Source organism: Rutidosis leptorrhynchoides, chromosome 1 (assembly GCF_046630445.1).
Source record: "Rutidosis leptorrhynchoides isolate AG116_Rl617_1_P2 chromosome 1, CSIRO_AGI_Rlap_v1, whole genome shotgun sequence".
Classification (NCBI taxonomy): domain Eukaryota; kingdom Viridiplantae; phylum Streptophyta; class Magnoliopsida; order Asterales; family Asteraceae; genus Rutidosis; species Rutidosis leptorrhynchoides.
The window spans coordinates 402,760,878-402,772,780 of NC_092333.1; the positions used below are offsets into that span (position 1 = coordinate 402,760,878).

Consider the following 11,903-nt stretch of genomic DNA (forward strand, 5'->3'; position numbering starts at 1 on the left):
TTGGCTTTTTATCATCGGTTTGTGGTGGTTTGTTTTGAAATTTAGGTCTTTGCTGATTGTAAGTATTATTGGATACTTGTTGATTGCTAGGACCTTGTTGGTTATTGTATGGAACATTTCGGTTATAATTCTGATTTTGATTGTAGATTGGTCTTGGCGGTTGATAATTATTCTGATAATTATTTCCAGGCCTTTGGTTTATGTATGAAACATTCTCTCTTTGTTCCATTGTTTGTTCAATACTGAGACAATCTTTTGTCAAATGTGGTCCTCCACACTGCTCATAACTAATTCGTATTGAGTGTATATCCTTAGTTATCTTTTCCATTCGTCTCTCGACAACATCTATCTTTGCGGAAATGGAATCTAAGTCATCGCTAGAATCGGCTCTAGCTGCTTTAGATGATCTAACGATATCTTTTTCTTGGTGCCACTCATGTGAGTGGGAAGCAGTGTTATCAATAATTTTGTAAGCGCCATTCGCAGTTTTATTCATAATTTAACCACCAGCTGCTATATCGATGTATTTCCTTGTAGTGATGTCGCATCCTTGGTAAAATATTTATACTATTTGACAAGTGTCTAAACCATGTTGCGGACATCCTCTTAATAACTTTCCAAATCTGGTCCACGCCTCATATAGAGTTTCATTTGGCTTTTGTGTGAACGTAACAATTTCTCCTTGAAGTCTCACGGCTTTAGATGCTGGAAAGAATTGTTTAAGAAATTTTTCAACTAAAACATCCCATGTATCAATCGCCCCTTCAGGTAACGATTCTAACCAATCTTTGGCTTCTCCCTTTAAAGTCCAGGGAAATAACATGAGATATATCTGTTCATCCTCCACTTCTCTGATTTTGAATAAAGTACAAATCCTATTAAAAGTACGAAGATGTTCGTTTGGATCTTCCTTCGCCGCACCACTAAATTGGCATTGATTAGTTACCATGTGTAGGATTTGTCCTTTGATTTCATAATCTGGCGCATTAATGTCAGGTTGAGTAATTGCGTGACCTTGGCCAGTGCGTTTAGCTCGCATTCGGTCTTCCATACTTAGAGGTTCCAGATTTTCCATGATTGAATTTGTTGAATCTGAATCACTAAGGGATTCTGATTTAATGGGTTGTTCCTCAACAATCTCTGTTTGAATGATTGGTGGTTCCGGAGGAAAGATTAATGGTTCAGGATCTCTGAATTGTCCCTGAATATCCTCCGGATTCTCAATTGTGAGGTCGGGTTCAAAAAATGGATTGTCAGAAATTTGAATTGGAGTACTTGGTTGACTGGATGACGATTCTAAAGAAAAATCAACGGCGACAATATTGGCTAGATGTCTTGATCTAGTTACAGGTGGTGAACGTACAAAAGGTGGTGAACGTTTTGCTCGGTGCATTCACTGAATATCCTATTAGTTATAAAAGATAAAAATTATATATGTTATCAAATTAATAGACTTTTCTGATTTTGCCCACGTTTCGAATAGCCAATAGATGCAGCAGGTAGCCAGGACCCTTTAAATCGGAAGCCCACAACTCGCCACTAATAAATCCAACTATTACTACGAACCAGAAAATTTTGGATGTCTATCAATTCAACCACTTAAAATAATTCTTCGTCGAAGTTTAAATAAATTTTAGAGAAGAAATAGAAAATTCTATATCCTAAAAACTAGAGCGTCGTGAAATAAAAAAGAAAAAGAACGCGTCGAAAAACGTCGAAACATAAAAGGTCGAAAAATAATAAAAAGAACGTAGCACGTCGAAACTTAAAAGTCTAAAAACTTAAGAATTAAAAGTTGCTTTTAAATGTATTAAAGCTTTAAAGAAATTCTATATCCAAAACGGCAATTACTTAAAAAGATACTAAAATATTAAAACGGCGTCGCAAAATTCTAAAGCACCTAAATCTTAGTCTTAAAGAAAAAGCACTTAAGGGATTTTACGGCAAAGCCTAAAAATCTAGAAATAAAAATAACTATGGCAAAAACTATGACTTAAAACTAAATACGAACGAAAAATACGAATATTACGCTAAAACAAATAAAAAGATACAAAATATAAAAAATAAACTTAAAGTTGTAAAAAGTACAATTTTTATAAAAATATTATTTTTATATTATTTATTTATAAAAGTATTAGTTTTATATATTTATAAAAACTAATTAAACTGAATAATACAAATTAAATAATAAAACTAAACTAAATAATTAAAAACTAAACCCTAATTAGGGTTTTAATTAATAATAATTATAATATACTCCGTAATTATTGCTGTAATCAGGTCAAACCTGGCGTGTCAGGGCTGATCATGCGGTCGCATGAGTTTTGTTCATACAAGCCATGCGATCGCATGACTCATGGATCTGGGCCACAATTCTGGGCTGCAACATTGTTCGGGCCCGAGATTTTTTATATTTATTTATTTTTTTTATATATAGCGTTTCGCTTCCGGCGTTTAAGCAAGTCCCCGGCAGCGGCGCCAAAAATACTTGATGTGCGTAGAGGTGTATACAAAATAGTTATATTTTTACAATGAAAATACTATTAAATACGATACAATTTTACACACGTTATTTATTTATTTATAGAGTGGATATACCTAAACCTTGCTACAACACTTATAGGCAGTGTACCTAATCGTACAGTAGTGTAGTTTTTAGTAAGTCCGGTTCGTTCCACAGGGATCTAATAAACTAGTTCAACGCTATATTAGTTTTAACTTATAATTGTAAAAATACAAATATATAAATATATAAGTAATATTATTATTATTATAAAAGGGGGTTTTTACCGTTTAATGACCGGTTTATCGATTTTAAAACTTTAGTCGCAGTTAAAACCTAATGTAAAATATTAAAAATAAATATAACTTAATTTAAAGCGTAAAGTAAATGACAATAATTAAAATGCGATAAATAAAATAACGGTAAATAAAATTGCAATAATTAAAAAGTACGATAATTAAAATGACAATAAATTAAAGTGCGATAATTAAAAGTGCAATTAAATATGAAATAAAGGAAATTAAATATGAAATAAAGGAATTATGCTTATTTAAACTTCCGTAATCATGATGTTTGACGTGTTGATTTTAGTTTATTACCATGGGTTAATTGTCCTTTATCCTGGATTATTCGATATGTCCATACGGATTTGTCCATAATAGTCCATCAGTCATAATCATAAAGTGCGAAAGTCTTCGTCAAATTATTCTTATTCCCGATGTCAAATATTCCAACTAATTGGGGATTCGAATTGTAACAAGGTCTTAATACTTTGTTTAATGAATACACCAGGTTATTGACTGCGTGTAAACCAAGGTTTTACTACTTTGTTAACAATTACACCAATTACCCTTGAATGTAATCCACCCCTGTTTCAACAAGTCTATTAACTATTAATCCAGTTCCGTGTCCGGTAAAATGAACAATTATTGGTATTTATAGATATCCCGCCCACCGTACCCAGTCAAGCGTATGTGGTTAAATATAAATACGTCAAATTATAAGTCTATATATTAAATCAACTAGGTATCATTTAGTTAATATAAAGCCCATTAATAGCCCATAGTCTAATTTCCACAAGTGTCGTTCTTTTATCCAAACCCCAATTATGGTCCAAAGCCCAATTACCCAATTTTAATATTTAGCCCAACATCACGATTACTTCGGCATTAAATAAGCATAATAGTAACTTAGATATGAGACATTAATTTAAAAAGGTTGAACATAACTTACAATGATTAAAAATAGCGTAGCGTTACACGGACAGAATTTCGTCTTACACCCTTACAACATTCGCTAAAATACCCTTATTATTAGAATTTAAAATTAAAATTAAAATTAAAATATAATATATATATATATATATATATATATATATATATATATATATATATATATATATATATATATATATATATGCGAGAGAGATAGAGAAAAAGATATATAAAACTGGCCAAAACACGCGAAATTTATAGATGTGGCCTGATACTTGGGGCCATGCGATCGCATGGCCAGCTGGGAGAGTTCACATGACTTTGTTTTCTTTCTTGCCGACGGTTTTTAATAATAATATAATATATAAATAATTTATAGAATTATTTAAATATTATATTATATTCGTGTGCATAGTTGACTTGTAATTTTTAGTCCGTTGCGTCGAGCGTTGAGAGTTGACTCTGGTCCCGGTTCCGGATTTTCGAACGTCCTTGCGTACAATTTAATATCTTGTATTTTGCGTTTTGCGTCTTGTACTCTTGTAATTTCGAGACGTTTCTCATCAATAATTTGAACCACTTTAACTGTACTTTGTACGTTTGAGCTTTTTGGTCGTTTGCGTCTTCAATTCGTCGAATCTGTCTTTTGTCTTCACCTTTTATTATTTTAACGAATATCACTTGTGAATAGAACAATTGCAACTAAAAGCTTGTCTTTCTTGAGGGATAATGCTATGAAATATATGTTCGTTTTTAGCATTATCAACCATCACTTGTCAACTTCTTCGAAAGCTTATCCGAAAGTGATGCTCGTAAATCTCGGGCACAAGGCATCATTTAGAACATTGCTTCAGAGTTTGACAGCTTAAAACGCTTGGAACATTCTAACCAAGTGCACCGAGATAAATCGGAGAGAATTGATAAGGATTCTGGAAAAATCTCAGAATTGGCAAGTGCTGAAAAAGCTGCCAAACTTGAACTGAATGTTGCAATTGCTACAAAGTGTGCTGTAGAAGCTCGCGCTGTTGAGCTAGAGACGAAAGAGAAATGGTATTTACATAAGATTGAAACATTGACCAATGCTGAAGCAGCTTTAAAAGAACATCTGCAAGCAAGCAACAATGATACCAGATGCCTTGCTGTAGGTATCCCTAAGATGGTACAGAAAGCATTTGGTTCTGAAGCACTGACAAAACCGTTCAACGAATTTATTACTGTTGCCCTAGAAGTGGAACGGATTAGGTTTATTGAAATGCTGAAGAAGAAAGTGCCTAATTTTCCTGATCCATTGTCAGATGTTATTACATCACAACTGAAACCATATGCTATAGATAGGGTTAAAGTAGTAGAGGGAACAAATAGAACAATTAACATTCCCTGAGTTAGAAACTATTTGTAATGACCCTTCTGCATCGGTGGATTCCATTTTGAATTTCAAACTTTGATATGTACAACTTATTGTTTTGAATGTAAATGTGAAATCGACATGCATTTTAATACTTTGTTTTATTTTTGCCAAAGCTTTACATGTTTAATTTAAAGAATCAAATGTACTGGCTAGCCATGTATTGTTATAAGTTTTTTACGTCATAACGGTCGTACATACAATCTATTGCCTGGATGGTCAACGGAGTCTATGTCATCCACTGCCATTTAAACCTTTTGTGTACGATTGAACTTCTACCACCGAGAACAAATTTCTCTTCTGCGGGTAGGGATGACACACAGCTTTGTGACATCTGAGTAAAAATCCTTGGCCGGATAAAAATATGAATATTGTGCCACAAGAATAGTCATTTCAATTCTTATTACTGTAAAGAAATTTTTACATTTATGATTGCATCTCATATTCAAAATAGTTGATCAGGCTACTTGAATATGCAATACTACGCATAAAATTTCTTTAAACTCATTGCATTCCATGTTCGCTGCATTTCCTCGCCAGAGGGTGCTGCAAGGGTATAGGACCCATTTGGATGTGCTTTTATGATCTCGTACGGCCCTTCCCATTGTGGCCCTAGCTTCTCCTGTTTTACCTACCTGCTTGCCTCATTATCTCTTAACACCAGATCTCCTTCTTTATATTGTACATGCTTTACTCTTTTATTGTAATATTTTGCCATTCGTTGCTTAGCATCCGCTTGACGGATAGTAGCCATGATACGCTTTCAATAAGTTCAGATTTTCACGCAAAACGGAGGAGTTGCTTTCAACATCAATTGCCAGAACCCGATGTGTTGGTACACGGATTTCAGCTAGTATGACTACTTCAGTACCATACACCAAGCTGAACAGTGTCTCACCCGTACTCCATTTTAGTGTTTTTCGGTGAGCCCACAAAACATATGGAACTTCATCTACCCATTTTGTCTTACTTAAACCCAATCTAGCCTTTATGCCAGCTAAAATTTCCTTGTTTGTCACTTCAACTTGGCCATTTGCCTATGGGTGAGCAACAGAGGTGAGTGTTTGCTTAATGCTTAACTCTTCACAACAACTATTGAAAGGATTCTCAGCAAACTATTTGCCATTATCACTTACAATTTCGTTTGGCAAACCATATCTGCATATGATATCGTTCCACACAAACTTTTTCATGTTTTCACCCGTTATCCATGTTAAAACTTTTGCCTCCACCCACTTAGTGAAAAAATCAATTGCAACTACCAAAAATCGTGCATTATATCGATTGTCCACTTACAAAATAGCCATGCAGTCGAGACTGATATTAAATCATATTTTGGTAACCGGTTCAGTACCGCTGACATGCATTACATGCAGTAATTGTTTCTGCATTGTCTCTATAAATCGTTTGCCAATAATATCCTTGCCTTATAATCCTTGCTACAATGTTTCTATAACCAAAATGTTGTGCACACAGGCCTTCATGCATCTCTTTTACCACATCCACCGCCTGTTGTGGTGTTAAACACCTCAAATTTGGACCATTGTAGGACTTTCTGTAGAGTAATCCGTTCTCCAACACGTATAATGGCGCACTTACCTTTATCTGCCTTTCTTTTATGGTATCATCTGGCAGTGTTCCATCCTGCAAATACTTAACATAAGGAGTTAACTAACACTAACCCCCTTCATCAACTGTTGCAATGACCACCAATTTGCTCAGCACATCTGCTTTTTTGTTCTTATTTCTTGATATCTGGACAACTTCCAGAGTGTTAAAATTCTTTGAAACCTTTTCAACCAACTGTAAATAGCACTTCATTGATACATATTTTGCCTCAAATGCCCCGTTGACCTGTTGTGCCACAATCTGAGAGTCGGTATAAGCACGTAAATGCTTTATCCCCATCTCAGTCGCTATACGGAAGTCGGAGAGCAATGCTTCATACTCTGCTTCATTGTTAGATGCATAAAAACAAAACTTAAGTGCATATGTATGTTCTTCCCCTTCCGGAATTGTAAGCACCAATCCTGTGCCTACTCCTTCTTCACTTGATGCTCCATCAGTATGCAACTCCCATATGCAATTATTGTTTTTAGTTTCGGGTTGATAATCAACTTTTCGGTTGTTTCTAAAAGGAAATCTGCCAAAATTTATCCCTTAACTGCATGCCTTGGTGAAAATGTATTTCATGTTCCCCCAACTCCATTGCCCATTTTTCTAAATGCCCCGATGATTCTGGGTGTTTCAAAATTTACTTAATTGGTTGCTCTGTTAAAACGAGAATTGGATGTTCTTGAAAATATCGTCTCAGCCATCTAGCTGTGTACACTAGAGCGTATACCAATTTTTCAATTGGTGGATAATTGATTTAGCTTTGTTGTAACAGTTTGCTGATAAAATATATTGGCATTTGAACTCCATTCCGTTCTGCGATTAAAACAGAACTAATGGCCTCTACTGATACTGCCATATATAGTATTAATGTTTCTCTGCTATTGGAGCATTCAAGGTTGGTAGCTCTTTTAACAGTTGTTTTACGTCCTGGAAAGTTGCTTCGGTTTCCGCCGTCCACACAAAATCTTTTTTGTTTAAACAATTTTCTAAAACTTTCATGAATGGTAATGAATGTTCTGCTGCTCTAGACAAAAACCTTGTTAATGTTACAAGTCTGCCGTTTAAACTTTGCACTTCTTTCTTTGTTTTAGGGGAAGTCATATCCTCAATTGCTTGAATTTTCTTTGGATATGCTTTAATTCCTCTTTTCATAACGACATGACCCAAAAATTTGCCTTCTTCAACACCAAAAGTGCATTTTTTGGGATTTAACTTCATGTTTATTTTTCGCAATGACTCAAACATTTTAAGAATATCCCTGATCATTCTTTTTTCTGTGTTGCTTTTAATAACAATGTCATCAACATAGGCTTCCACATTCCTGCCTATTTAGTCTCTAAACACCATGTCAATGACACGTCGATAAGTTTCTCTAGCATTCTTCAATCCAAAAGGCATTTTCACATAACAAAAAATTCCATCCGCCGTGTGAAAAGCTGTTTTATCCTCATCCCGTACTGCCATGAGGATCTGGTGATATTCCTTATAAGCATCCAAAAAAGACTTAAAACGATATCCAGCTAAAGACTCCACCTTCCAATCTATTTCTGAAAAAGGATAATTATACTTTGGACAAGCTTTATTTATGTCTGTAAAATCAACTCACTTTATCCATGTGTTATCTGTTTTCCTCACCATTACCGGATTTGCTACCCAGGTTTAATATTTGACTTCTCATAAAATTCCAGCATCCACTAAATTTCGGACATCTTCCCTAAGAAACTTGTTCCGTTCAGGGGCCATGCCTCTTTTCTTTTGATAAACTGGTGGAATATTTGGACTCACATTAATTTATGTTCAGCAATATGTCACAGTACTCCAGTCATATTAGAAACTTTCCATGCAAATACATCTGAATTTGCTGCTAAAATATTGTAAAAACTTTTCTTTTGTCTCTTTTTTTAATGTCTTCTCAATGATGATTTTTTGGTCTGGGAATGCTGGATTTGGAAAAACTGATCCATCATCATGAATGATTGGTTTAACAGTGGTTCAATTTATTTGCACACACTCAATTGCTCTTCTTTGTTCTGCGTACAGCGTTGTGACTCCAGCTGGTGTAGGAAACTTCATCATTCCATGCACTGTTGATCTTACAGCTCCAAAATTCATCATTGCTGATCGCCCCACAAGGACATTGTATTGTGAATTCACCTTTACTACAAGAAACTCAATACGAGCTGTTCTTTTATATGGTGACTTTCCAAATACCACTTCTAAGAGTATGCTCCCTTCTGGCCATGATGGATCATTGACAAAACTCGCCAAAGGAACAAGTGTGTCTTTCATTATCTCTTTTTTACTTTCCGGTAATTGTACAGAACAATGCTCGTACATGATATCTGCTCCTGCTCGAGTATTAGTATATATTCCTCTGACGATACAATTTACAATTCTAGCTTCAATAATTACTGGAGCATCAGACGGATTAGTGTTAACAAAGAAGAGAAAGCAATTAATTCTTGCTTCCAGTCTTCTAAATTTTCTTCTTTCCTGAGCTATCCGGCTTGTCACTTATGTATCATATTTTCTTCGATCGGTATTATCTTATGATTGTTATCTGTCGTGCTCTTGAGAGTTGAGTGATTCTTTAAAACTGATGGCGCCATATGTTGGTACTGTTTTCCGTATAGCGGGTAAAAGGTACCAGTCCAGTACTATAATAGCCTAGCTTTAAGAGATATGTTGTCAACTGATGTTTGCCCTCGGGATAGGATCCCTACAAACCCGTAACACGGATGAGATATTCGTGGGGTGGCCTTATCAGTCTTTGAACCAAACTGAGGCTGGTCGGTGTAGCATGTTGTTGCTAAGAGGTTAAGGTTTTAGAGTCAGAAAGTACTGTTTGTGTGAGAAAGTGTATTTTCTCTGATTGAACTGAACTCCTTTAATTTGGTGACCTAGGGGGTCTATTTATAGGTGTAGAATGTCTGAAATTCTCAGACACATGTGTCAAACGCTGATTAATTCAGTTATACGATATATCCGAAACCGTCTTTAGTGTGGGCTGATGTGGATGCGTGATGCTCACGCGACTAATCAAGGGCTTAAGTTTAATAGTTGCATTCACGGCTTACGCATGACACTGGGCGGCATGGATGAGTGTTGGACGGATAATAATAATAATAAAAATTGTCAAAATTACTACCTTTTATGCTTTTTGACCTTTTCTTTTGTATAAAAATGATGCTTTTATACGTGTATCCCCTAGCATGTATTCTCACCCCAAGTATAAAATAATTGTAACAAACGAGTAAAAAGTGGGGCTATGAGACTCACAATTGATGCAACATGGTGCGAAGCTCGAAAAGTGCGGTTTAGATAGTTTACGGTGATCCGGCTTGAGACCTAATGAATATTATGAGGTCAGAGGTCATACTATTTAATATAGTATTTAGTTTAGGTCTAGGATCAGTTCTCAAGTGATCTTTACGTGTCCAATTCGGTTCTCGGTTTTAAAAGTTACTAGTTCAAAGTTTTAAGTGTAGACTGTTTTTGACTAGTTTTGTCACAACATAAGTGTAGGTGTTTCTATTAATCTAGACATCCATTTAAAGTGAGATTACCATCTCTGTAAAGCTCCTTGAGTCTAGTTTCTAACCATGTAAGGTTAGCCTCTAAACTCAGAACGTAAGTTGGTCAAAAGTTCATTTCTTTACAAGTGTGCAAAAAAGTTCTGTTTTACACTATAAGTTCCTAGGTGAGTTTAGAAATAGCAAAACTTTTTTATTTGACTCAAGATTTTATAGAAGTCTTAGGACATATAAAAGTGCTTATTTCCAAAAGGAATAGCCTCCAGGTCTTCATTAACCTTGTCTTTAGAGATAAGGTTTTAGACCAATTTCTGACTTCAACAAAATCTTGTGTCAACAAAATCTTATGTCAACTAGATGGGACTATATCTCAATGACTTCTTAATGGATTTTGGTGATTTTGCTATCTATGGTTTCCTTATTAAGTCTAGTTTTTAGATCAAAAGCCTTTGATTCAAGATCTATCTTATATTTTGATTTATATATGAATCTTTGACACTTGGTCAGATTGCTTTGAATCTGAACTTGTCTCACCAAATAAAATTTAAAAATGACTTTTTCTTTGAGATAATTCATGAATCTTTACTAGATGTCTCAAACACATATATGAACATCATATAAATTTATGAGTTCCAGAGATCAACCATAGGTTGGTGTTTAGGTCATAGACTTCAAGTAGAAATTTGGATAGCTCAAAGACAAAATAGTTTTACATAATTTAACCACTTTAGTTCTTGGTTTAGCTTCTTTTTAAGACAGCGGACATGTAGAGATCTTAATTTTACTGATCTAGAATCAAGATCATGGTTAGATATATAGTCATCATTGAGTGATTTAACACTCTAGATCAATTAATTACACCATGAATGTTCTTGAAGATTACTAGAAATGATGAATAGAATTGAGTAGTTTGTTATATCTTGAAGGGTTTTGATCTTAGGTCTTCAATAATATGAACTAGAGAGTGATTTGGATCTGCAATTGGAATGTATGTATGTGTGAGAGTGAGTTAGAGTGATCAAAAATAAGAGAAGAGGAGGTTGATAGTGAATATATATAGATAGGGAGATTGGACGTGGCACAAAGGGAGGGAAAGAGAGAAATGACTCATCTTGTTACCATTAATGGAACTCATGATGGTGTTTAGGGAAATATCTAGATATTTTGATGGTTGCTTGGAGAGGAATGTGCATGGAATGGTGATGGTGATGAGGTGGTAGTGGAGGTGGCACATGGAGATGCAAGGGAAGAAGATGACTCATGTTTTTCATTAATTGTCCATGCAAGGTTGTCTAATGATACTTGTAGGTTAAGCTTCATGGAGATATTTTGGAGATATTTTGAGATGATGATGGTAAAGATGATGATGATGGACGATTATGATGATGGTGGTGGAAGTGTTCTAGTCAATTTTTGGTTCATAAATGTACATGTACTTGTAATGTATAATCTAAGGTGTTAAGTTGTATGTTTAAGGTTTAGGAAGTAAGCTAAGATTAGGTTCTAATCAAGATAGATCAAGGTTGATTAAATGAAAGAATTGGCTAAATAAAAAGTGATCAAGACTAGTTGTGAAAATGACTAAGTGTAGAAATATTTTAACTTATAGTCTAATGCCAAAGTGAATTAGT

General features: G+C 34.8%; 1 protein-coding gene across 1 annotated transcript; it reads right to left on the reverse strand.

Moving 5' to 3' along the window:
- Positions 1 to 5,847: 5,847 nt before the first annotated feature.
- LOC139901430 (uncharacterized) lies at positions 5,848 to 7,957 on the reverse strand. Its single transcript, XM_071884148.1, has 5 exons — positions 7,776 to 7,957; positions 6,818 to 7,265; positions 6,493 to 6,766; positions 6,259 to 6,380; positions 5,848 to 6,159 (listed from the first exon to the last, which is right to left on the reverse strand). Exons 1-5 carry the CDS (start codon positions 7,955 to 7,957, stop codon positions 5,848 to 5,850), a joined length of 1,338 nt encoding a protein of 445 aa, XP_071740249.1.
- Positions 7,958 to 11,903: the final 3,946 nt, after the last annotated feature.

What these genes read in the sequence shown, in the direction of transcription:
- LOC139901430 (XM_071884148.1), bottom strand. Translation starts at nt 7,957, where the DNA reads ATGAAGTTAAATCCCAAAAAATGCACTTTTGGTGTTGAAGAAGGCAAA. An exon ending in AGACTTGTAACATTAACAAG is followed by an intron (nt 7,266 to 7,775) that starts GTTTTTGTCTAG and finishes AAATTTTGGCAG; the next exon opens with ATTTCCTTTTAGAAACAACC. An exon ending in AATTGGTGGTCATTGCAACA is followed by an intron (nt 6,767 to 6,817) that starts GTTGATGAAGGG and finishes AAGTATTTGCAG; the next exon opens with GATGGAACACTGCCAGATGA.